The following is a 26,257-nucleotide window of genomic DNA, read 5'->3' on the forward strand; positions in this document are numbered from 1 at the left end:
TTTTATTTTTTAAAGGAAACAACAAAATGGTAAAAAAAAGTATTCCCCATCAATTATTAAACATTCGAGCAAATATTCTTTATTTGCTTAAAATTAGTAATTAATTATAGTTACTTACATTTCGATAATCAAAAATACCTTTAAAACGTTGATAAAAGAAAATTTAAATTTTGACAAGGATGTTTTTAATTTTACGTGCATTCTAAAAAAATTCAAAAGAAAAAATTGAATAATTATAAAGTAATCTTTATTTTCATAGACTTTCTCTTGTAAATAACAATAAGAAAAAAAGGGTAGAGGGAACTAAAGAAAAAAGGTTTCGACTGAATCATTCAGGTTTATTAAAGTTTGCGGTCATGGTTCAGGTACATTTTCAATGGATTTGGTATGGGAAGGAGGTTAATTTTCTCTCTTATGAACATCATATAGCTTTCCTCTTCCATTTCAACGTCATCTTCATCATTAGAGAGATCTTCATCGGCCACCCTTGTCCAAATAATTGGGGGTTGCCTTTTACGTAATGATCTTCTGAAAGCCCTAGAGTTTTTACTAGATTTGTCACTCGCGGATGAATTGCATTTTTTCCCATCCCCATCTTCAATATCGTCATCATCCTCATCATCATCTTCTTCAGCGGCTCTTTTTCTATCTGATGAATCTGAAGGACGAAATTCGATGGTGGTTGAAGTATCCATTTCTTCTTCATCGCTACCATGTTCAGTATTTGTTGCCGCATCTTTAGCTGGCAAGGCTTTGCGACGATGACGAAATAATTTGGTTTCAAGACGTTTGTCATCGTAGGACTTATTGGTGGCCTTTTCCTCGGTTTTTAATACAGGAACATCAGTTGGTGTTGAAGTTTTCCCATTTTGAGGAACTTGTAAAGAAGTACCACCACCACCACCACCGCTGGTTCCTTCCCCTAAGGGGGTTCTTGACGCGCCCTCTCTTATTTTTACAGCCGAATTTGGTGTTGATGCCGCAACAGAGGGGGGTGATGCCAATTCAATGGAAGAATCTATTTCATCGCTATCTTCATCAGTATTTTCGCTGGACGAACTTAAAGCATCTCCATCATCATTCAATCTACGTTGACGACGGTTTACAACTCTACGAACCATCCCTGAAATATGATTCATAATACGGAGAGTGGTCGGATAACCAGGATGAATAAATGTGCCGGTTCGAGACTGTTCATCAACATAGACTGAAGGCTCAGCTTGTTCAGCGCCTTGACCACTGTCTTCGCTTTCTTCAAAAATGGGTATGACAATTCTTCTGATTCCTTTTTTGTTCTTCTTGCGTTTGGGATTGCGCCTCTTGCGTTCTTTGAGATTAGGGTGTTCCTTATCCACATTGCTCTTGAGGGTTTGACGTATTTTTAAACGGCAGACTTCCATTAATGTCAGAGGTTCAAAATCAGCTGTTGAATAATTAAAGGTTATTGTCGCGATTTAGATTAGCCTAAGGGGATACTAACGTAGCTTAACAGTTTCTTCAGAGTTTTGGGCTGGCAAAATTAATGATGCAAATGAAACTGGAAGAATTGATTTTGTATCCCAGACATCTTGGCTAGTTCGTTTAATTTGTAATAACTAATGAAAAACTTTCAATTAATTTAAGGAAGGGGTTGGTTAATTTCTTATAACAATGACCTGGTCTCCTAAAGGCATTAAAAGAATTCCGCCAATTTTGATTAGGTTTTTCATGTAATTTTCGTGTTCTTTGGGACAACTCGCTCCGCAATAAACCCTATCATATTGCCTAGAACTAGAATCCAATTGCAAACAATTCCCAACAACAAACTGCGGCTCGCAAAATTCGTATTCGTCTAAAGCTGAAGAATTTTCCTTAAATTCTTTTAATTTCATTTCAGCATACTCCACGACATCAGAGTGAAGTTCCACACCGTGGTTCACTCCATATGGACCTATGGATCAAGATAAATCAAGTCCCACGATTCCCACCTCAATGAAAGGCATTGGTTTTTGATTTACCTATTGCCAACCCAACCATGGTACTCAAATACCCAGTACCACTTCCCAAATTAAGAAAAGACAGTCCAGGTTCTAGTTTCAGAGATTCCATCACCTCTGAATAAATACAAGGTGCCGATAAGTGTAGATTTCCATGTTTCCAGGCTAAATCCTTGTAGGCATTTTTCTTGAAACAATCTAAATAATAATCAGCCCTATCAACAGCTCGGAAAATGCATTCAACCAGGGCAGTTTTAATATATTCAGCTTCCACTAAATTGTCAACAAGTTCATCATTATCTTCTCCTGTGCTTACAGCACCTCCCATCTCGCGATTATCAGGAAAACCCTAGAAATAGACCAAAAGGAACCCTTAAAAGTACGTTTTTTTAGGCTTAAAATGTTGTTATACAAGAGTTTGAGAAATGATAGGACACACATTCACAGTCTAATTTTATAACATAATTTAAAACGCACTAAACGGGGCTTTGTTTGAATAATTTTGGTTTAATCATGATTAATTTAAAACTAGCAAAGTCATCTTAAGTAATTAATGCGAAATTAGCCTAATGACGATGTATAAAAATGTTTGGGACGTTTAGGTATGCTATATCAATACTACGTGTTAACGTGACAACTTGTTTTTATTAAGCCTAAATTGCGTCGGTAACTGAAGAAAAATTATCTTTTACGAAACCATAATGATATTTATACTATAATTACTTGATTTGATGGAAGAAATTCAAGAAAATAGGTTTAAATGGACGACTTCTTATATCAAACAGCTGACACACTACTCATTGCTCAAGCTAACCAAAACATTTATAAAATGTTTGTGACGTCACGGTATCGCGAAACTTGTAGATTGATTTTGTAGATTTCCCGGGTAGCCAATCAGAATGGGTCGAGCGAATATCCCTAAATATACGTGCCAAAGTTTTACAGGGAAGCTTCAGTTTTCACTCTGGTTTTTACCGCAATGTTGAAAATGGTTTCATATTCATAATTAGTCCTTAATAATTAGTCAATTCAGACCTCCAAATTATCCAATAAGAGTTTAACTACGGGTTTAAACCTTAGGTTTATAGTTTACAGTAATTATTTAATATCAAAAACCAATTTGAAGATTGTCTGAACCACTCATAATCTGCCTTTGCCAGGAAGGGGTCAAGAAGAAGAAAAAAGGTCCAGTTTTAGACGTAAAATATTGACTGTTTCTCGTAATATTTCATATATATGTAAGTATAACTTTAAACTGTCGTTTCCTTAGCTTTATTTGGTTATGTATAACCAAATGACATTGTATTTTAATTTATGCGTAACACTGAGGTATATTAGTCGTTAATCTGCATTCTGAAAGCATGTTTTTGGGCATTCACTTCTACATCGATTTTTACCCCTTCCCTCCCCCCATGAAGGTCAAATAATTTTCGGACATATTTCTTGGTAGTGTTATAGTTAACCCTAATCAGTCAAAAACACTGTTAGTGCCCTAACTTAGTGTCAAAATTTCAATAATTTTATTGGAAAAATCGATTTGAGGCACTATAGCTCTCTCTCCTTTTATAGAGAGTAACAGAGGTGAAAAAAGGCGGAATTTTTTCGTGGCGCGGTAGTACAGTTTTTTAGGATATTAATATGGGACGTATCGTGTATAGTAATTAATTACTAAGTAACAAATTAGGACCTAAAATTAAAATTAGTTTAGTGTTAGAAACTAACCCTATAATTTTTAGGCACAGAATTTCATAAATATATTCTAGCTCAAAATTTTAACTAGTTTTAACAAATTGTAGGTGTAAAACTAAGAGTAATTATCCGTATAATCGAATCAAATATCTCGTTAGATTAATGTTTTAGTTAATAATTAAAAAATGGGAAAATTCACTCTATAATTCGGGGATTTTCATAGCCTCCTTTACTCCGCTTCTCCCCTCTCACGCGCATGCTCGAACGTACGCTTTTCTATCTGCTTTCCCGCGCCGAATTATTACAATGGCGATGATGATCTCTTTGGTGGTGAGACTTTTATACTTTTTTATGGTAAAACTCGTGTTAAAATGCGTAAAATACTTGTAAATATGAGAAAAACATTCCAAGCTATCGATTTATACCCAAATTCACACATTTTATTAGCTGTAGTGTTTTGTTTTATTAGATTTAACGTAACATTTGGTGCTCATAAAAAATACCGTTGCAGCACGCTTAGCCCATGGCTTTAGCCTATCATAGCCCGAGTTTAGCTATCTATAGTAGAAAGTTTTAGCATCGTTTTAAGCGAAACCTGATGTTCAAAGCGAGTTTTCTTGTTGAATTATGATGTAAAACGATTAGAAATTTATATAATTAGATTCCTTGAACTGTTTTCTATAGATTACAGTTGAAATTCGGTTAGTTTAACGTATAAATTTTGATAAAACTTAGATTTTACAAAATGGTACCCACCCCTATAGAAAAATTAATGGCGTACGTCCCGGCGTGACGTCATTGGTTCATACTCTAGAGTGGAAAGCCGTGGGAAAGCGAAAGTGCGCCACATAAAGTGACCTTTTACAATTTGGCGCGATTTCAGGTCACTTTTGAATCAGTCACGTGGTGATTCACCAATGGAAACCACCATTTTTTGTTTACTTATGAATAAGTTAACCCTGAAAAGGCGTAACACGTAAAAATAGGCCAATTTTAGACATAATGCTGCAAAAATATAGTTCTTACCCAAAAATTCTTAAAAACTAGTAATATTGCGTAGCACTAGCCAATATGTTAATTATTTTACAGTTTAAAGCCATTTTTAATTGATTTTGATTAGATAATTAACTTTTATCTGATATTCTTTTCTCTAAATGGCTTAACCATTTTGAAGTTTTAGACCCGATTTTTCCCTGGAATTTATTTATAGATCTAAGAATGAAGTGACTTTTAACCTGAGAATATTTAAAAAAGTAATATTTATCAAAATGAGTGAAAAACCTGGATCCAAAAGTACAACGCCCCCAGATTCAATGCCAAAATTGGCAACTCAAAAACCACTCAATACCTCAGAAAATGAAAGTGCGCCAGTTGTAGTGGTACCCCAACCTTTGGCAACAAAAACGTTGGCTCAAAAAATAAATTTACCAGCCAATAATAAGAAAGGCAAAGTTGAGGGAACCACAAAAGCGGTAATCCAAGGTTTTATTCCACCATTAAACTTCTTCACAACCAAAACAATTGGTTCAAGTCCATCTAAGACCCCGGGAACATTCTTGAACTTTACAATTGCTAATGGGGAACTTAGACAAAGTACCGGGCCACCCGTTACAAGTAATTATACATTGTACTTTGGGGGATAATTGACGGGAAAAAAGCTCAACAATTTTACTTAACAGTTCGCGAGAAAAGGACTGACAGTTCCCAAAAACCCATTATCGTTACTGTCAGTGGTTTACCCGGGACTTCTAGCATCCCAACTGGAACGCATCAAGTTCAGATAGATTGTAGCGGAGGTGGAAGTGATAAGAACAATACAGTTACGACGACTTTGAGCTCCACCAACGCCGCGTCCATCTTGAGCGCCCTATCCAGCGCCTTACCCATTGGAAACGCGGAAAACAAAACAATACCCATAGTTGTAGCAACCGGGAAAGGCAACCCTGCTCAAACTAACGCTAGAATCATCTCTGTACCCGTTGTAAATGCCAAAGTTGTCGCGGCAACTGGTACGACAACTTACAAGAAGATTGAACCAAAACCGACTGGTCCAGTCGCGACAACGAACATCGTTCAGACAACACCATCTTTAATTAAACCCGTTGTGGGTTGTAGTAATGTGGTAACTAATCAAATGCTTATACCACCACCTACGGTTGTACCGCCTTCACCCCATGACGATAATACCAAAGAGAAAACGGAGAAGTCAGAAGATAAATCTGATAAATTGGAACAAGCTTTGACTAACGGAGAAGTCCATGACGATAAAAGTGTCGATCCCAATTCTACGGATTATGATCCAATTCAGGCAATGGATTGGGAAGATGGAATAGCAACCTTGCCGGGAAGTAACTTGAAAGTACGTCGATCTCGGAGAAAATCATTTGAACCCGTTCAAGTGGAAATCTTATAATGTTCCGTTTCAGTTCAAGCTCAATGAATTTGGAACATTGGAGCTTGCTATGGATGAAAATGAATGCAAAGAAATCAAAGAAATGAACAGTGACCCTGTCGAAAATGGAATACCCGAAGAATCTCCTTCCTCCACAACACACGAGCAAGTACCCGCGCCTGCGCCTTTACCCATTCCCAAACAAGAGCCAAAAGAAATTGTCGAAACTAATCAGACTCAGAGCAGTCGTAAGAGGAAAGCGGGAAAAATTACGCCGGTTTTTGGTACGAATGAAGCTAAAATGTCAAGTAAGCTTGGATGATTAACTACTCCATGTGCTTCTTGATTTCAATTGATTTTATTATTTACGAATTAAATATGGAAAAAGTAGTTGATCAACTTTATAACCTAATGGTACCATCTCTTATTTCTTTCTCCCTTTTATTCTAATTATTTTTACCACTTAAAAAAAAATGAAGATGGTAAAAACGGAAATGATATTCAAAATTGTCATAATTGCGGAGGAATGGGGATTCGCGAAGAATTTTATCAAGGTTCAGACTTTTGTAGCCACGAGTGCCTCGTAGTTTGTTCTAGGTAATCTTAAAGAGAGAGAGAGAGAGTTTCAACTCGGATCTCTTTTCTCTTTACCAAAACTATGAACTTTTTAAGTAGAAAAATGGAAATGAGGAAGAAACGAAAGGAACGAATGCTCAAAAAGAGGAAAACTGATCAACCTAAAGGCCCCGTCAATCTCATGGATGACAATCCGTCCAGTCCTTGTTCTTCTGATGAAGTAAGTCAAATGCTTTTGCGGGCGGCTTAGAAGGGGTTCTATTGAGTCGATACTTGTCAGGGACAACGTGGAAAAGTCGAGAAGTTTCAAAGAAAAAGCCTAATTCTTATAACATTTCGCAATTTTTTTTGGTAGTCTCTAAATTCAAATAACGTAGCTGAAGACACGCCATCTCCCATGTCCACAGCTGTCATGAAAGCTACGAGATTTAGTCACGGATTTTCCTGGACCAATTACTTATTTGAAACAAGCGGAATTGCAGCGTCATCTGATTTATTTCAAGATGTAATTGAATGAAAATGATGGTTTTTTAATTATTTTCAGTAATTAACAAACTTTTATCTATAACAGTTTCAGGATATTCCCTTTGTTAAAAACCATTTTAAAGTTAATATGAAGTTAGAAGGAATTGATCCGAAGCATCCTTCGTTATTTTGCGTTTTCACTGTGGTTGAAGTCGTGGGATTTCGTATAAGGTTGCATTTTGACGGGTATTCGGATTGTTTTGACTTTTGGGTGAATGCGGATTCCCCGGACATTTTTCCAGTTGGTTGGTGTGAAAAAACTGGTCATAAATTGCAACCGCCTAAAGGTACCGAATATTGTAAATGACTATATTATTATATTTTTTAATTATTATTATTATTAGAAAATGAATATAATTAATTAGTTTAATATGATGTTTAGGCTACACTCCCAGATCATTTAATTGGACTAATTACATAAAAGCTTCAAAAGCGATACCAGCGACTAAAAGCTGTTTTTATAGATTACCAGGAGTACGTGTTCTTTTCAGGGTTCATACAAACCTGGAAAACTTGGAGAAATAAATATTTGACAAAAAACTCGGGGAAATGTAAGGGGAAACAACCTGGAAAACGCTGGGAAATGTAAGGGAAAACAACCTGGAAAACGCTGGGAAATGTAAGGGAAAACAACCTGGAAAACGCGGAGAATTGTAAGGGGAAAACAACCTGGAAAACGCGATGAAATGTAAGGGAAAAAACCTCGAAAACGCGAGGAAATGTAAGGGAAAAAACCTCGAAAACGCGAGGAAATGTAAGGGAAAAAACCTCGAAAACGCGAGGAAATGTAAGGGAAAACAACCTGGAAAACGCTGGGAACTGTAAGGGAAAAAACGTGGAAAACGCGGGGAAATGTAAGGGGAAAACCTGGAAAACGCGATGAAATGTAAGGGAAAAAACGTGGAAAACGCGGGGAAATGTAAGGGGAAAAACCTGGAAAACGCGGGGAAATCGGTTTTCCAAAAGTTGTATGAACTCTGTCTTTTGTTTTTAAGGTATTTAGTGTTGTCGAGCTAAGAAATAAATTACTTCTTTAGAAGGGTAGCAGTCTTTTTAAAACGGGAATGAAGTTGGAAGCGGTTGATAAGAAAAATACGTCTTTAGTTTGCGTAGCTACCATTATGGACACGATGGATGATAGGTTCTTGGTTCATTTTGACGGCTGGTAAGATTCAGCCCCGTAGCCGCATTGTTATTTAGATTTTAAACCGTAAATATTTAGGGATGATATGTACGATTATTGGGCGGATTCGGGTTCTCCTTATATACACCCAATTAATTGGTGTCGGGATAAAGGTCACGTTCTGACGCCTCCGAACAGTTGAGTTTCTAAGTAATTCTCAATTCCTTATATAGAATATAACAGCTAATTGTATAAATCTTTAATTAAGACTACAAAGATTCGAATAACTTTAACTGGGAAAGATATTTGATTGAAACAAAATCAACGGCGGTTCCTGTGGAATTTTTTAAGGAAAGGCCGCCAAACGAATTCAAAATTGGGATGAAACTTGAGGTTGTCGATAAAAGGAACCCCGTTTTGATTAGGGTGGCCAGTATCGTTGATACGCAACCACACGCTATTAAAATAAACTTTGACGGATGGTCCGAAGATTATGATTATTGGCTTGATGACGATTCTCCCGATATTCATCCCCCACTTTGGTGTCAAAATGCCCGATATCCTTTACAACCACGTAAGTAGACTAAAAATTGGCTTCATTTTTTTTTTTTTTTGGGTTTTGGAAATATACGTCACAATAGACGGGTTGTTTTTAATTTAATCGCAGCCTGTAGAGAAACTATTAAAATGGATCAAAATGGTTGTCCGACAATCGGTTGCTTTGGAATTGGACATTTAAAGGGTCCTAAATTTACTTCCCATCATAGCGCTTTCGGTTGTCCATATTCCGTTTATAATTTAAATAAAGAAAACCCCGCTGGTGATCGATTAGGTTTGTTTCGAAGTGGAGAAGCGGTTTTCATTGAACCTTTAGTTAAAAAATCTGAAGCCGCGGCTAACGCGTTACAACAGCACGAAAACACAAAGTAAAAGACTACGAACCCGCAATCAATTAGCCTTATTCCTGATCAGCGCCACCTACCCGTAGCGTCGACTTTGAGAACTACTGTAATCGGCAAGCCAATCAGATGTCGCTAAAATCTGGTGACGTCACTGACGGGCACTCTCGGGGTCTTACCAAAAATGACGTCACCAGATTTTAGCGACATCTGGTTGGCTTGCCAATTACAGTAGTTCTCAAAGTCGCCGCTATGGGTAGGTGGCGCTGATCAGGAATAAGGCTAATTAAAAAGAAAATAACTATATTTGTTAAATAATATTCTTGGTTTTAGGTCCATAGAAAATCACGCCAGGTTTCGACGATGCCCAACACCCGGTTGTTCAGGCGCTGGACACGTGACTGGGAAGTTTACGGTGCATCATAGTGTTTCAGGATGTCCCATTGCCGCTGGTAGGGAAAAAGAAAGAGGCAATCCCGAAAAAGAACGGCCGGGCAATCCGGATAAAGAACAACGAGAAAGTCAGAAGTCAAACGGGTCCAGCTCGCCTTTATCCCAAACGAGTATTAAATTGGAAAAACCGGAAGTATCTTTAGCGCCTCCCATTCATCTTAGCGGAAGTCAAACTAACAGTTACGCAACCGCTAAAAAGGGAGGCCGGAAAAAGTAAGTTACTTTAACTTATAAATAAGTTATAGATTTTTTTTAAATTCAAAACTTTTGATTTAGATTTAAATCTATAAATAATATACAAAGTGGTGGTAAAAATCCTCAAGGTAAATTCATTTCTAACGATTTAGGTTATTATCTTACGCTTTTCAGTTCTTATATATAAGTTTTGTTTATTTATTTATTATTTTTTCCGTGCGCGTTTTTGTCTTCTCCGCTATTTTGCGCTTTCCTTTTTGGCATGGTTTTATTTTTCCAACTGTTCAGTTATTCGTAATGACGCCAAGTCAAAATTATTGACGAAAAGTGTTAAAAAACTAACGGAAAATAATTCTTCCGACGAAGCTGCTAAAATCGCGCAAACGCCGACAAAGGAAGAAAGTGACATCAATGTGGATGTCGTTCAAGATAAAGTTCATCACTCTATCTTCACTTCTACCTCCGTTTTTCATCCTATTCCCGTCACTGACGAAACTTCCGTTTGTTGGAACCAACATTCGCTACTTTTGCCCGGAATCACGCAAATGCCAGGGTTTAACGTCATGAAATGGAATTCCGTTCAAGTTGCCAGCTTCATAGCTGGATTAACGGGAAGTTACGATATTGGGAAGATATTTAACGAAGAGGTAAATATTATTATATTTTTGACAAGGCTTGGTAAGTTGGGAGTTCGGGGGGGGGGGGGGGGTCTGGGAGTCAGCTCCGGCCAAGGCTTTTGTGGTTAGGCCGTTAGGGTTAGCGATGGGTTGGATGGCGGCCATCTTGTTGGTAACAATATATTTTTATTGATTTTTCTGGGAGTTCGGGTCCGGGAGTCCCGAGGGGGTCCTGACTCGGCCAAGGCTTTTGTGGTTAGGCAGTTAGGGTTAGCGACGGGTTGGATGGCGGCCATCTTGTTGGTAACAATATATTTTTATTGATTTTTCTGGGAGTCCGGGTCCGGGAGTCCCGAGGGGGTCGGGACTCCCCCCTCGGGACTCGGCCAGGGCTTATGGGGTTAGGCGGTTAGGGTTAGCGACGGGTTGGATGGCGGCCATCTTGTTGGTAACAATATATTTTTATTGATTTTTTTTGTCTTCCCCTCGTTTTAAATTTAATTCTAGCAAATTGATGGTGAATCTTTGATGCTTCTAACACAAACGGACTTAACTAAAATTCTATCAATAAAGTTGGGACCGGCTTTAAAAATATTTAACAGTATCCTAATGTTTCGGAAAAGGTTTGAAGCTAACTAGTCAAAATTTATGAATATTGTAGTAATAATTATTTCTCCAAATTAATTAACTTTTTAAGTATTTTTGACTTTTATTATTTATCAAACGAAATAAATAATTAGGGAATGTTTCTAATTATGTAAAGATCATGATTGCGCGGCTAAACTACGTAAAAAAAATTCCATTTGCTCAAATCAATGTTAGCAAATTAACTTTTTCAAAATTATCTTTTTTTTTTATTAATGAATTATTTTTTTGCTTATGTCTTAATTAAGTAAAATAATCTTAATAGATGAATTTTCTCCCCCTTCATTAGTTTGTAAATATTTTTTAAATTAAATGGTTTACATTTCAAATGTAAATGATTTTATTTTTATTTTTGCTAGTACAAAGGATTTATTAATTTAATGTTTTAATTAATCTTCATTTTCTTCTTTTTAGGTTTAAGAGCAGCCATAGGTCCCATAAATTTGAATGTAGTTTGACAGGTGGAACAAATGGGGCTAAATGAACAAAATATCGATAGGCAAACTGAACAAACATAACCAATTTCAATTAAATTTCTGTGACAGAAACAAGCCGCTCGGTAATCAACGTGAACTTTAGCTGGTAAGAGTAGCTCTTTTCTGCTTCTAACATCGGGTAAGAACACCCAAAGTAAATACTGAACAAAGGCCCCAATGTTTGGTATTTTGAGATAGACTCCGTCAGTTATATCGCAACCTTGTTGCAAGATACCAGCGTCTTTATTAATGACGCAGGCGTCAATTGTCAGCCCATACTTTTGGGCTGTGAAGAAGACATTCATGAAGTTCATGTATTGAGAGGCACTATCCCCCGATGACGTCACGACTAAAATCCTAGCTTGGGACTCTTTAAAGTTTGTTTTTGTTTTTTGCATTCTGTGGATGTAGCACAAAGCTATGCTCATGGAACCAGCGAGGAGAGACTCTGTTTGAGTTGAGTTTGGTGGGATTTCTTGTACTAAAGCCTTCATTCCTTCTTTAATTGAGGTTCCAACGTTGCTAAGTAACTCGTACTGTCCATCTGTAGGACGTTTATCGTCATCTTCGCTGGATGAGGTAGGTGAGGGGTATAAGTAGGCGCTTTTATGAGCTGTGCAAGCAATGACGGCCAAGTCATTTCGACTACTCATCATAAGATGGGTGTTGCATAGAACAATGACGCTGTTCAGGCATTTCGTCATGATTTGTTCATTTCCGCTTTTAGTAATCGTACTTGACGGATTAGCATCGATTACCACAACTAATAAACTACCTTCTACAACTTCGGCCATCGTTAATAGTTTATAATAGTTAGGCTTAACAAATTCAATTTTGGGAGTTTTTGCTTTGACGATGGCGCGGATTTGCTAAAAGATGCGTTTGTGACGAAATTCTCTCTCATTTGTCTATTGAAGTCACGTGTTTATTCTACCACTCTAGTTCGAATTGTGGTGCACAGTCGCTCTAATTAAAATTAATTTTGAGGTTAAGTTTAAATATTTTAAGGTAATTTAAGATGGATCTTGGAGGACCAACTAGACCTCCAAGAGGAGGTGCAAAAACCATGGCAAAACCATTAGCCCATGTAAGTAAAATTTCAAAAATTTGATAAATAATAAATGAGTAACCAAGGCTTAAGGTTCTTCCACCCACTTTTAGTTGCAGGTTTTGAATTTTATTAAATAAATAATGAATATTATTATTTGTAAATTACAGAATAGCCTCTTAATATCGGTAATTCGACCACTGGCAGAGAGGTAAACTTACTATTTAAACTCAAAAAAAAAAAATTACTCAAGTCTAAAGTTTGTGATTGTGTTAACATTAAACAATATATTAGCAATAACTATGCGGAGAGAGATGCCCAAAAAGCGAAGTTGGAAATGAACTTTAAGAGAATTGATCAGCAATTAGATGAACTCGTTGCCAGTACGTACTTATCAAGAGTTTTATAGCAGCTAAAATGATTGTAACAAGAGTCATCATGACTTTTAAAGCTCACCATGAAGAGCTTGGCTCGACTATGCAAGTCTTTAGTAAAATATCTTCTAGAGTCTCCGCTTCTAAAGAACGGATAGTAACCATAAAAGACAAGCTATCTAGTTGTAAAACTTTACTTCATTGTAAACGAGAAGAGTTAAAAAAACTCTGGCTTGAATCTGTTGAACATAAACACGTTTTAAACCTCTTAAATGAAATGTAAGCCTACATATTTCAAGGGAGGTTTGCATTGCATCTTTGAACTAAATTATTTACAGAGAGCGTGTCACCGAAGTTCCAGCTCAAATTGAGGCATTTGCAAAGAAAAAGCAATATTTACACGCTACTCAACTTCTAGTTTCCTCTGTAGAGTTGTTAGATGGCAAACTAGATGGAATTGACGCCTTGAAAGATGTCAAAGCCACTTTAATCTTGAAAAAAGATCAAATACACGAAATTATAGTGGATGAACTTCAACGTCATCTTTATATCCATTCTATGACTGACGTTTTAAGGCGTTTTAAACAACATGGAATTGAAAAAAGATACGGATCTGATGGAAGTGTCGTTCCCATCACCCATAAACTTTCCTCATCCACTTTAGATCTTCCCCTGGGAAGTTCTCCTAGTCGTAGAAGTAGCAGGGATATGCGTAAGGCGCACTTTGTGACGGGAATATATTAATTAAATAAATTAAACTAATTTTATGTCAATATAGGATCTGCTATAAATTACATGATTGATCATGATAAACCTATTATTGAAGACTTAAATTTAGCAGATCCCGAAGAAAATAGCCCGCATTTCATTGCTATCTTAGCAGAATGCCTTTATTTACTAAATAAAATCTCAGAGGCAGTTGAGGTATTTAATTTAAATTAGGCTTAAAATTAACCCCCTGAGGTTAAATCTAACTTTAATAAACATCCAGAAAATTAAAGAACGTTCTGAAAAAGAACTCTTAGCAGTTATTCGTAGAACTGCTCAACATATTTTGGACCACCAATCTAATTTAACATCTCAGGGTGTTGGAAACAATATTCCAGTACACGAATCAATTTCAGTTGATTTAATAATTACCCCGAGTCGTTCCCCTCAATCGCATCTCCTCTTGGATTTGGTTCATCTACTTTTTCAAGAGTTTAAATGCGTTGCTTCCGCTCACGAGTGTCTTTTGGGTCATTTGAAAGCCAAACGTAAACTATATGATCAAACCAAACAACAAAATCAACCAGAAATTACTCTTTATGAGATGGCTGATATTTGGTCTAAAGTTCAAGCTGTTGTAAGTTGGTGACTATTTAGTATTTAGCCTATTTTATAAGCAACTTAAGCCTATTCTTTAATTAACAAATGTTTAAAGGAAAATAACGTTTAACATAACATATACCCATAAGTTTATAAGATATGTTCCATAAGTATGTCACTACCTCTACTTCGTAATGCTAGAGGTTTAATGAGAGCTAGTCCAAGAACGACGCGAGAATTGACTACACTCGATTTTGCAGTCCATCCTCCTATTTAGTCTATACTAAGCCTTTGATAGCGCCTCACCAGGCGTCGCTTTACGAGAATCTATGACGTTTCGCCTACGTCACTTCATGACAAGCTCTCATTAACGAGTGACACACTTATGGAACATAGCTTATAAACTTATGATATACCTTAAAAGAACTACCTTATTCTAATTATAAAGGGAAAAATATTAAAAAGTAAATAAATTATCTCTTATTAGTTTATTACAAGATAATTAGCATTTATTTTGTCTTAAAATCAAGGACTACTGCGCCGCCATTGTTTTATTGGCGACTGCTAGACTTCTCTCAGCCTGTAAGCATTCAACCAATCCCGTAGGGTTAAGACGTTCTGGTTAGCAGACGACACTAAACCAATGGCGGCGCAGTAGTCCTCAGTTTTTTAAAACTAATTATTTTGTAATAAGAGGTAATTTTATTTAGAAAAAAGCCGTTCTTTTAAGGTATTATAATGTTATATTAACTGAACTTTTCCTTTAATAGTTTGAAATTGTTATTGGAGAATATCTGGATATTCATAACACGGCTTCAGCTCGTCAAGCGGCTCCCCCGGCTTTTAGTGAAACAACTTCAGCCGCTGATATCGCGGCCTTCTTTGATAGAAAGAGACCCTTTAAACCCAAAAAATTTGCGCTGTTTCGTTTTGATTCTTCTTCACACGCTATGAGTATGAATGCTTATTATCAAGAACAGAAAGAAGCTATGAAAGAAAAAAGTGAATTCAGCGATGATTTAGATCTTGGACAACAATTATTTGTTTGTCCTCCAAACTCCAATAATATAACTGGTAATAATTAACTTAAATGAAGAGATTAAGGTTAATTATAACTTCATAAATTGTTTTTTTTTTTTAGTGATATTTAAACCAATGATGTCTTTTATAAATGAAATTGAACAGTTTTTGGGATTGGACTCTGAGTTACTAACTTTGTTTTAATTAATTGTTTTAGGATCATTAATTGTTTAATTTAATTTAATTTAATTATTTTAATTTAGTCAGCATTGTTTGCTTCACTCTTTTCTGACTGATTGTGTTAAGGTGTTTTTGGGTGAAGTTGTAACTGAAGTAGACCATATTATTGATAATGTTACTAAAAGTAATTAGTTTTGATTAATTACAAAGTTTATTTGTAATTAAGCTTAAATTTAAGTTGTTTTTAATTAGCTTTGGATACATGGAAGACTATAGGAGACCCTGAACTCCTAAAATCATTAAATTCAGCAAAACCATTACTACAGGTATTTTTTTTTTTTTTTGGTGTAACTTGACTAATTTCAAATTTAAAACGAGTTAATTAATAAAATTAGAGCACAGTTATGTTGGATAAAAGTTTACAAGAGTTACAGGAACGCATGTTGGCCCTACCAATGTACAGTGATCAATTTTTGGGGATTATTTGTAGTATCGTTAATAATTACAAGGAAACTTGTCAAAGTGCGTATAAAAGTGAGTATTTAATTTTTTTTAATCTTTTATCCATTTCTGCCGCGATATAATGTGTATTCATCTTTTTACTTTGTTGGCCAAAGTAGGCTTAAGATTATAGATCAAACTAGGCTTAAGAGTTATAGATCAAACTAGGCTTAGGGTTATAGATCAAACTAGGCTTAGGGTTATAGATCAAACTAGGCTTAGGGTTATAGATCAAACTAGGCTTAGGGTTGTAGATCAAACTATAGGCTTAGAGTTATAGAACAAACTATAGGCTTAGAGTTATAGAACAAACTATAGGCTTAGAGTTATAGATCAAACTATAGGCTTAGAGTTATAGAACAAACTATAGGCTTAGAGTTATAGATCAAACTAGGCTTAGGGTTATAGATCAAACTAGGCTTAGGGTTATAGATCAAACTAGGCTTAGGGTTATAGATCAAACTAGGCTTAGGGTTATAGATCAAACTAGGCTTAGAGTTATAGATCAAACTAGGCTTAGAGTTATAGATCAAACTATAGGCTTAGAGTTATAGATCAAACTATAGGCTTAGAGTTATAGATCAAACTATAGGCTTAGAGTTATAGATCAAACTAGGCTTAAGAGTTATAGATCAAACTATAGGCTTAAGAGTTATAGATCAAACTAGGCTTAGAGTTATAGATCAAACTAGGCTTAGAGTTATAGATCAAACTAGGCTTAAGATTATGATTAGTTTTAGGAACGTCTAAAATATTAAATTAACACACTTTTAGGTATTGTGAAGCCTGAAAGGCGTGTAATTCAAACCGATATTAAGGATAAAGGTGTTATTAGTTATAATTGGATAAGTGACGCCGATGTCAATAGACTTTTGAGAGGTTTAGCCAGTTGGCAGTGTTTGGAGAAACACACGAACAAAAAATTTGGGGAACAGTCTTCATTTGATGAATCTCCGGCCGAGATTCGATTGAGAAATCAAGCTGAGACCAAAATATTGGTGTCCACTATGGCTATGAAGGGATTGACTATTCCCTTACACGAAATTTTACCTGATGTTGAACAACTCAGGATGTTAGCCCTCTTACAAGAAAGCATGGTACGTCGATCTATATTAATTTAAGTCTATTTTTACATTCGTTTTGTTTAATTATATTTAATTAGGATTGGTTGTCAATGAGATTATCAAGATTTGTTTCGATGTTACCGACAACTCCTAAGAGTTTGTCGCCAATTCCAATTCCAACTGTTGATGGAGATCCGGTATTTTAATTAATTAGTACTAATTTGGCTTAGTTTTAAACTTTTAACGCGTATATTTTGTAGGATGTTCAAATACAAACTGAAAGTCACGCCCAGTAAGTTAATTAATTTACGTCAATTAGTTTGTATACATCTTTTGATTAATCGTTTTTAATCAGAGTTTTGAAGAAATTAGCTAAAGAATTCCAATTAATTGGCGAAACTTGTTTACTTATCGTTCATTTGGAAGTTCGAGTTCATTGCTTCTATTATTTGCAACCCATAACCTCTCAAGTAAGTAATTAACAACTTACAATCGCGGCTGGCTCTTAGGTTGATTTTATCGTCCTTTAACCCCTTGAAGGGAGGTGGTGCCTTTGCTATTAATATTGATCGGCAAGAACCAGACCCTGAAATAGTACGATTAAATAAAGACTTAACGACAATTGACGAAGCCATGAATCAGTGTTTGCAACCTTATAAGCATCGGTATATTTTTGAGGGACTCGGTAGCCTCATCGCGTATATTTTAATGAACAGCGTTACTAATATTAAAATGATTAATGAAAATGGAGTCAAAAAAATGTAAGTAACACGATTTTTTTTTTAATTTAAATTATATAGGCCAAAAACGTCAGGGAGTTTTTTAAAAAAGGTCAGGGAGTTTAAAATAGGCCAAAATAGTCCATGATATAGTTTAGGGACTTTAAAAATAGGCCAAAATAGTCAAGGATAAAATTTAGGGACTTTGAAAACAGGCCAAAATAGTCAAGGATAAAATTTAGGGATTTTAAAAATAGGCCAAAATAGTCAAGGATAAAATTTAGGGATTTTAAAAATAGGCCAAAATAGTCAAGGATAAAATTTAGGGACTTTAAAAATAGTCACACAAAAAGGTTTAGGGATTTTAAAAATAGGCCAAAATAGTCAGGAAAAAGTTTAGATTTCAAAAATAGACCAAAATAGTCTTTAAAGAAGTTCAGGGATCTCAAAATAGTGAACAAAACGTTTAGGATGTTTAAAAATAGCCTAAAAGTTGAGGTTTTTTTCGTTAAAAGGTGTCGAAACATATTCTCTATTCAACAAATGCTTACAAGTATCACAATGAGTCGCGAAGTGGATTTGGATTACGCTAGACAATATTTTGAACTATTTTATCACACACCCGACGAAATTCTGGGTTTTATCGTAGAACGAGGGCCGCAATTTCAAGAACAGGAGTATATTAACGCGCTAGCTCTGTTACATAACAGTCAGGATGATAACAACTACGCTAATACTACCTTTGATAGTTTAAAAGAAAAACTACAGAACATTTTAAACAAAGTTCCAGTCGCGGTTTAACTAAAAAAAAATCCAAAAAAAAAACACAAACGCATCATCTTATTTAATCAAGTAAGTTTAAAACATTATTAATAGGCCTATATTCGAAAGAAATAATTAACTTAATTGGATTTAATTATAATTAATGATGAGTTAAAATATTGTATTTAAAAAGCGAGCGCGCCCCTGTAAGTTGATTTTTCCCTGAACATCGGTGTATTGCGGGTTAGACATTTACAGGCGCTCGTAGATTTAACATGGAGACGTTTAACCCTGAATGTTGGCTTACGTGTATAATTTATATCCCAAACTTTGGAGCCGCTTTACTCTTGTTTCTATTAAAGGTACAATAAAATCCTTTGACTATATTGTAGTCCTACTTCTTCCCTTTAGATTGATTATTAATACATAGGGTTACAACAATTAGGGATTGCGGAATTAATAAAATTTGCCGAAACTTGTCATAATTACTTTTCTTTACTGCCAAAATGGCGGAGAGGTCAAACTAAAACTAGTGATCCAGTGTAGTTAAATGTTATCCCATATGGAAATCTATCGTACATTTCTATATTGCCGCCATTTTTAAGATGGCTTCAGAGTAGATAAATGTTGTAGTTAAATGTTATCCCATATGGAAATCTTTCGTACATTTCTATATAGCCGCCATTTTTAAGATGGCTGCCGAGTAGATAAATTTTTCTTAGTACCTACTGTGCCTAGTAATAGACCATTTCGGAAATTACGTGCTGAGAAACTAACACACAGGGGCTAGGCCGCCATTGGGGTATTCTCCTTCGCCCCCAAGAAGCAACTCCAGATGGAGTCCGAGTTCACTACACGTCGGAAGCTAGCAAATTCGCACTGCCTCTAGCGGTACTTCTGCACAAGAGGGAGAATACCCCAATGGCGGTCTCGCCCCTGTTTATTGGTTTCTCTGTATGTAATTTCCGAAAGAGTCAGTCGAAACTTTTATAGAATTAGGTTTTAAATTTTAGTTGGACTTTCCAACCACAATATATTTTATCTTTGAAATATGAACACGGTTCATTCTCCCCCCCCCCCCGGCAACCGACCACAAAATTTGTGTTAGGGCTTTACCATAATTTATGAGTTTTTGGGGTCCTAGAAAATGAGGAGGGGAAAGCAACAATCTCATTTTTGGGAGCGTTTCTTATCCGTTATTAATGACTGGACCTCCTTTTTTGTTCATCCTAGTTTAGATAAAAGAGTTTTTGGGCTAATAACGCGAGAAGCTTTTTGAAAAACGGCCCTCTAAGCCGTTGCGAGTCGGTTGGGAATAAGGTTCGGTTAGGCTTAAGACTCATGATCCCATTTCTCTTTAGATTTTTGTCGTATACTATTCGTCACGGCTTAACGCCCATCTGACTTACGTTATGTCATGTCAAGACTAGATACAATAAAAAAAAAATCCAATTGATTTTACGCCTCATATATCAACGCCACGAATGACCTTTAACCCCCTGGTAAAGGCGATTTTACACTCAAAATAGTTAATACTTATGTCTATAATTAGTCTTAAATTATAAAATAGGCCAAAATCGGATCTACATTAGGCTTAACTTTTGTAATTAGTCCTAACTTATGAAATAGGCCAAAATCGGATCTACATTAGGCTTAACTTAAATGAGGTGATGTCGTTTCAACGTTTTTTTTGTTAAGCTAAATTTTTGTCTTAGTTGTAAATGAACTTAAGTGAAGATTTTTGAAGTTTGTTAAGCCTAATTTTAGTCTTAGCTGTAAATGAAAGTCCAATAGGTAGGTGGTTCCCGTAGTTTGTTGAACTTAATTCTAGGCTTAACAAAATCAGGACGTGTTTGTTTATGTCGAAGGGAAAATTGACGAGGACATGGGAAGCGTGTTTTGGATACGATAAGAGTCTTTCTTCTTTTTCCCTCTGTCCTTGATGGCGTAGGTCGGATTAACAAAAGAGAAAAGGCGAAAAGAAGGCGGGATTAAGGATTAACAGTTTAATAGCGAACCCAAAACCCTTTGAAAGAACGGATATTCCCCTAAACTAAAACGGGCACAACAGAACCGTTCCAGAACTCTTCGAAGTAGGATGTCGGTTAAGCTTATATGTAGTTAAATCGCAATGGAGGAACCGAGTCCGTCATCATGGTTGGAACGTCATTCCAACAAAGTAACGGTCGCCTTAGTTTACGCGTCACTCTTTTTGGATAATGTCTTGTTAACCGCCGTCGGTAAGTGTCACTATCTTTTAAGGTTCACTTTCCTCGGGTCATTTCAAGGTCGTAATAAAATTTTCAGTGCCTATTATACCGGATTTTCTGTACGAATTGGAACACCCTTTAGTCGAAATAAGTTCTTACGGAAATTTAACTTTAAGTACGAATCAAGGCTCTCTTAATAATACCACGAGTAGATTTTATCCCCGACCAATAGGAAAACCCCGTAAAAGTGACGTCGCGAATGAAAATGACGAAGTTGGAGTACTGTTATCCTCTAAAGCTTTTATTCAACTATTTTCCAACGCTATTGTCGCTGTAATTACCAACAGGTATTCATTCCTTCCTACCGAAAAAAATCATTAGGCCTTGCATGTACTGGCGCTAAGCCTAATTTCATTAACCCTTTGCTAAAGGATTGGCTATAATGGACCACTTATCGTTGGGTCGGTAATCATATTAGTTTCGTCTCTAAGTAAGTATGTCGTAATTCTAGGGTTTGCTTAAAAGCCATGTCCCTGGGGTTTTCCGTTGCAATCTTAGACCCTTTTAGTCTTTGAGGAACTTGTTTTGTCTCTATTGGAAATGAGAGCGTACCATCTAAGCAAGCCTCTCAAAGATTGCTCGAAGTGTTGTTTCGCTTTTGCAACACTGAAAAGTTTATACAACTTCCAATTTTTGGATTTATTTGAGTTACTTTTAAGGCTAGCTGGAATCGAGCTCAATTCCCCATAGGAAAAACCGGGTTTTTTTTCAATGGGTATTTGTTTTTGCCAATGCACTCAAATGGTATTTGATACCATATAGTTTTTGCCTTTGGGAAATCGTACATTTCGTTATTTTTGGCACGGAGCGTACAAGGATTTGGTTCGGCTTGCATAGCAATATCTGGTGAGGATATCATCGCATTGCTTCAAGGGGTTAATCACTCAATTATTCCTGTCAAGCTAGAGAATTTTAAAATGGTCGTAAAGGTCATATTGGTTCGATAATTTTACGATAGCAGTACTAGCATTAAGTGATACCAAAGGTAATACCAAGAAGGGATATCTAGTTTACTAGGGAGAAGGTATAAGGTGCCTAAGTATTCGCGTGCCATAGTCCCAGTCCCCCTTCCAAAATACAAGGAGACTGGGCTATTTTGCCTCTCCTCAGTCGGAAAATACGTCATTTTCGTCATTCGCGTCGCGCTGACGTGAGTTTTCAAAAACCAATGAGATGCTGGTTGTAATTTCGAGGCGGGGATTAACTCCGGACCTACGTTTGGAATGCGCATAAAGCTAGAAATGTGAATGTCCGACATCCTACTAGAGAAAATGACCTTAAACGGTCAGAGGAAAACCTAAATTCAAAAGTCAATTGAATTTAAAATTTTGAAATGTAAAAGTGTATGATAAGCCTTTCTTGACATCGAATACGATGAGTGACTGACTCCTCGAACTTTGTTGACCTCTTAAAAAACGGGAGGAAATTATTGAGGTTTGTTTTGGTTGGTTGATTGGTATGCAAGGCATGGCCGTGATTGCGGATCTGTACCCCGATGACAAGAGTAGAAGTCGCGCTATGGGAATTGCACTTGGAGGAATTGCAGCTGGGGTTTTAGGTCAGTTTTTCATTGACCTTGGGTTCACGGACTATTTTTCACGTATGGCTTTTTAAAATAAACAGCTGGGTATCCCTTTGGAAGTACTCTCTATGATTTCGTGGGGAAAACGGCGCCGTTTTTAATACTGGCCATTCTAATGGCGGTTAATTGCTGTAAGTCGTTTACAATTGCCGTCTATTTTTCCAAACCACGGAAGACAATATAAAGTGTCATACTTATTGACATATCTTATAAACTTATGTTATTGATTAATTACGTTACTCACGCTTTAACCAATAAAATGACAGGTTTCCAGGTTGCGATTTTGAAACCTCAAGTGGCGGGAATGGTACGTATCATATTCTAATAATTACGATCCAGAAATTCAATAATAATTTTAAATTTATTTAATAAATTATAATTTCCCAGAGAACATTGAGTACCCCACCGTTTATTGACCTCGTTCTTGACCCCTATATCATCCTAGTTATAGGTGAGTTATTTAAGTGTCACTTTAAAAAAGTACCATCCGCGTTTAAACATTTAATAGAGTGAAAGGCGAGTTTAAGTGAATACGACACCAAATCAATAGCTTATCCTTTATTACTAATGTTATCGTGAACAAGCTAAGGGGGTAATCGATGATTTTTTTTTTCTCTCTCAGACTAACCTTGTTTTTATGGTTAAATTCTTTTTAAGGAGGTATTTGCGTGTCCACTTCCGCTATGGCCATTTTGGAACCTTGCTTGCCAATATGGCTAATGGAGGTTCTAGCTCCACCCCGTTGGCAACTTGGTAAGCTAATCTAACTTCTAACCCCACCTACCAATCCTAAATTAATCAATGTAACTTCGTACCATTATTAAAGGCTTAAGACTTCCTTCTTATACGAGTTCCTTTAGTGTACAGTTACCTTGATAGTTTGAGAGCACCCGAACCCAAGTTTCAGAACTGTCCTATGGGTCGATAATCTAGCTCTAGCTTCCGATAATGACTACCCATCGATCTTGGGAACCGATTTAGACACGTATATTTTGGTACAGTGTTCGAATAGAGCGTTGATCAAGACTGGGGTAGCTTTGAATTACTTTTGAGATCAACCTTAAGTTAAGTTGAACTAGGCCTATAGATACGTTTTGGAAAAAATATGGGTTTCAACAATGGACTTTGTAATTCTAAAGAGGACCAGTAATTTTTACGACCAGAGCTTAGGGAATACATTGTTTAATTCCACCTGAAATTTGGACTGAGCTTGATATACTGAAATTCTTCTGTTTTATATCGACCAAGAGCTATCCCAGTTTTCCAATCCCTTGTAGGGTTTATAAGATCCATTTTTCCACAATCTTTTGTAAATTATGATCATTTTTAGATCTAAATTTTAAAATTTCCCCAAAAGGGGAGGGTGTTAAACAGATATTAATGACGTTATATGAAAGCCTATTTTTCAATTTACTAATGGCTAATGGGTATTGTTCGTTTTTTAAAATGGATCTGATTTATCCTTTGTAATCTTATAATTTTGAATGATTTGAAAATTTGGTTTTTTGAATAAATTTGCAGGGACAGTTTTTATTCCGGATAGTTTTGGATATCTGATAGGGACTAATTTCTTCGGACCCTTTGCTTTGCGCGTGGGCAGGTACGTTAATTACTTATTTAAATTTACTATCTTTTAACAGAGTCAGAATTTTTTCATACACTTTTTTCTCTTAACTAATTTTAATAGATGGAAAACCGCCTTAATTTCTTTAATTATGGTCGGAATCTGTTCGATAATGGTACGCCCATTAGTAATTAGGCTTAGCAATGAATTTTTGTTTGAAAATCTGGCGTTGCTAGGCCTAATTTTGGCTTTATTTCGTTAAGCATAATTTAAATATTGCTATAGATTCCAATGGCTTCGCACGTTCTACACTTGCTTATCCCTCATTTTGGATTAGGCTTAGGAATAGGTAATTTTCTATAGTGGTTTGGAATGCACCGTAATGGTGACTTTCAATCCCCTAAAACGCTAGAAAACCTTTAAGATTCGAAGTTTTAGGCTTAACCTAACAATTTAAAGGAATCACCGACGCTGCCTTGATGCCCTTATTGGCCACCTTAGTGGACACGCGACACAACGGAAGTTACGGATCGGTTTTTGCTTTCGCCCAAGTTGCAGTTTGCTTGGCTTATTCACTTGGTAAGTATTAAGCTAAAATTGGGGCTTATACTATCCACGGACTTTGTAATTTTTAAGAGGACCAGTAATATTTGCTAGTGGTGACCTTGATATACCAGAAAAAAAAATACAGATGATAGGTTTTTACGCGCGCCTAGCTTTAAACAGTGATTTCCGAACAGTATGGGAAATAAGATTATTCTTTAACTAGACCTTAGGACCAAAATAGTAAACTGGTCCTTGGACTTGTCCTTCTTACCTTTCCTATAGGTTTGCAATTAATAAACTGGTCCCAATGACAAGTAAGCCCCACTTCTTGAATTAAAAAACTGATCCAAATAATTTATAAACTGGTTTTGGAGCGGAGGAAGTGTACTATTTGCAACTCTGTTTCCGAAACTAAATATTCTAGAATGAACTTGCTAACGATCCTCGATTTGTATCGATTTAGCTTAGCGCTTCTAGTTTTCCTATATCCCCTATAGGGTTTTAAAACCCCATGGTTCATGGGAATTTTAGCTTAACCCCATTTTAAATTGAGATCAAAAGCTGAAGCGTTCCAATTGTCTCTTTGAAGGTCCTTTAGTCGGTAGCCATCTAGTATCCAAAGTTGGATTCCCCTGGGTGATTAGAAGCATCGGTATCGTCAATCTGGTCTATTCCCCTCTCTGTATTTTCCTCAGGAGAACCGTTCCGGAAGAGATAAAGGTATGTCTCTACACGTCTAGTCTCGTCTGGATGCTCTACAACCAACCTTGAATCCCAATATCCCCCTATCTTTCCCGCCTTCTCTGTTTGGAGTTCAAATTTTGCACCATCCTCCGTTTATATATTATTAATTTTTTGGTTGCAACTTAAGGGCTATAAAGCACTCTTTTCAAATGCAGGGGGGGGATGTATCGTCTGGTGTTGAAACCAAAGACGTTACATAGATGAAAGTCCTTTTGTTTGAAGCCATATCTAACGTCTTTGCTGTCTACATAAAGGTAGTCAAACACCAGCCTCCTACTTTTTGGAAAAGGGATTATAGTGTTTGAGCGGCTTGTGTGAAACCTAAATATGTTTGTTACGTCTCTCTAAATTTTTGGTACCCTCCAAGCCACTCAAAGAGTGCAGACATTTAATTAATTTTATTTCCAAGTCTAATTTTTTTCAACTTTCTTTCTTCTTTTTATTTCATTCTTTTCCGAATAAAATCTAAAGCCGATTGTCCTGAACTCTTCCATCGCTTCTTCGTACGATTCATTGAAAAACCGTGACCTTGATCTGACTCGACACCAACCTAAAGATGAAAAACAAATTAATTTAAATTAAATTAAATGTTTTTATTTCTTTATTTTAAGCATATTGTACGTATATTAATTAGAAAATCCGATTAGTTAATTAAATAATTTAATTTTGGGACCATTTTTAACGAGTCTGATAATGAAAACTCAAATTTTTTCAATCTTTACAGGCACTATTTTGCGTATGCCAATCAGCCACACCCCCTTTACTAAGTTCTCTTTCCCGCAATCCTCCTCTCCCCTCCCGCCTTTTTTTCTCACCCGGCGGCCCCCGCTCTCCAAAAAGTGGTATCACCTAGGTATCACTCAGTTGACTGTCAGTTCTTTGTCTCATCAGTGTAAAGAAATTTCGCGGTTTTTTTTTGTCGCGTCGTGATTTTAATTAATATTTATTAGTTTATTAAATATTTATTTCGTCACGAGATAGGCTTAACAACGTGGGAGGATTCTACGTT

General features: G+C 36.3%; 5 protein-coding genes across 12 annotated transcripts; 3 read left to right on the forward strand and 2 right to left on the reverse strand.

Annotated features, from left to right (window-relative positions):
* Positions 1 to 225: 225 nt before the first annotated feature.
* On the reverse strand, positions 226 to 2,850 carry LOC149673732 (uncharacterized). Its single transcript, XM_089839431.1, has 5 exons — positions 2,700 to 2,850; positions 1,998 to 2,325; positions 1,656 to 1,930; positions 1,481 to 1,595; positions 226 to 1,423 (listed from the first exon to the last, which is right to left on the reverse strand). Exons 2-5 carry the CDS (start codon positions 2,302 to 2,304, stop codon positions 342 to 344), a joined length of 1,779 nt encoding a protein of 592 aa, XP_089695557.1. The 5' UTR covers positions 2,305 to 2,325; positions 2,700 to 2,850; the 3' UTR covers positions 226 to 341.
* Positions 2,851 to 2,914: 64 nt separating this feature from the next.
* Positions 2,915 to 11,425, forward strand: l(3)mbt (lethal (3) malignant brain tumor). Of its 8 annotated transcripts, none has more exons than XM_089839421.1 (18): positions 2,915 to 3,056; positions 3,137 to 3,214; positions 4,876 to 5,279; positions 5,345 to 6,024; positions 6,092 to 6,365; positions 6,537 to 6,654; positions 6,730 to 6,853; positions 6,989 to 7,138; positions 7,205 to 7,457; positions 7,541 to 7,632; positions 8,196 to 8,323; positions 8,381 to 8,478; positions 8,550 to 8,855; positions 8,949 to 9,207; positions 9,514 to 9,846; positions 9,910 to 9,956; positions 10,117 to 10,475; positions 10,953 to 11,425. In XM_089839421.1, exons 3-18 carry the CDS (start codon positions 4,934 to 4,936, stop codon positions 11,082 to 11,084), a joined length of 3,699 nt encoding a protein of 1,232 aa, XP_089695547.1. In that variant the 5' UTR covers positions 2,915 to 3,056; positions 3,137 to 3,214; positions 4,876 to 4,933; the 3' UTR covers positions 11,085 to 11,425. The 8 variants fall into 8 exon arrangements, with proteins under 8 accessions (XP_089695547.1, XP_089695546.1, XP_089695555.1 ...); XM_089839420.1 differs by having other exon boundaries at positions 2,934 to 3,070; XM_089839429.1 differs by having other exon boundaries at positions 2,943 to 3,214; positions 10,195 to 10,475.
* Tfb4 (transcription factor B4) lies at positions 11,413 to 12,360 on the reverse strand. Its single transcript, XM_089839436.1, has one exon. The coding sequence runs from the start codon at positions 12,358 to 12,360 to the stop codon at positions 11,476 to 11,478; it is 885 nt and encodes a 294-aa protein (XP_089695562.1). The 3' UTR covers positions 11,413 to 11,475.
* A 151-nt stretch (positions 12,361 to 12,511) lies between these two features.
* On the forward strand, positions 12,512 to 18,928 carry Sec8 (exocyst complex component secretory 8). The gene is made up of 18 exons (XM_089839430.1): positions 12,512 to 12,653; positions 12,785 to 12,825; positions 12,909 to 12,997; positions 13,066 to 13,267; positions 13,327 to 13,700; positions 13,767 to 13,912; positions 13,980 to 14,333; positions 15,067 to 15,370; positions 15,438 to 15,501; positions 15,580 to 15,680; positions 15,749 to 15,822; positions 15,892 to 16,030; positions 16,772 to 17,094; positions 17,160 to 17,258; positions 17,322 to 17,353; positions 17,417 to 17,531; positions 17,602 to 17,822; positions 18,296 to 18,928. Exons 1-18 carry the CDS (start codon positions 12,585 to 12,587, stop codon positions 18,579 to 18,581), a joined length of 3,033 nt encoding a protein of 1,010 aa, XP_089695556.1. The 5' UTR covers positions 12,512 to 12,584; the 3' UTR covers positions 18,582 to 18,928.
* Positions 18,929 to 19,391: 463 nt separating this feature from the next.
* LOC149673736 (synaptic vesicular amine transporter-like) lies at positions 19,392 to 25,913 on the forward strand. Its single transcript, XM_089839433.1, has 16 exons — positions 19,392 to 20,044; positions 20,494 to 20,782; positions 20,850 to 21,099; positions 21,184 to 21,242; positions 21,575 to 21,658; positions 22,278 to 22,370; positions 22,436 to 22,525; positions 22,661 to 22,701; positions 22,782 to 22,845; positions 23,052 to 23,147; positions 23,916 to 23,994; positions 24,082 to 24,133; positions 24,244 to 24,307; positions 24,418 to 24,537; positions 25,094 to 25,224; positions 25,720 to 25,913. Exons 2-16 carry the CDS (start codon positions 20,674 to 20,676, stop codon positions 25,828 to 25,830), a joined length of 1,443 nt encoding a protein of 480 aa, XP_089695559.1. The 5' UTR covers positions 19,392 to 20,044; positions 20,494 to 20,673; the 3' UTR covers positions 25,831 to 25,913.
* Positions 25,914 to 26,257: the final 344 nt, after the last annotated feature.

This window comes from Phalangium opilio, unplaced genomic scaffold (assembly GCF_054372755.1).
Source record: "Phalangium opilio isolate 3A_F unplaced genomic scaffold, DU_Popi_V2 ptg000048l_1, whole genome shotgun sequence".
Lineage (NCBI taxonomy): Eukaryota > Metazoa > Arthropoda > Arachnida > Opiliones > Phalangiidae > Phalangium > Phalangium opilio.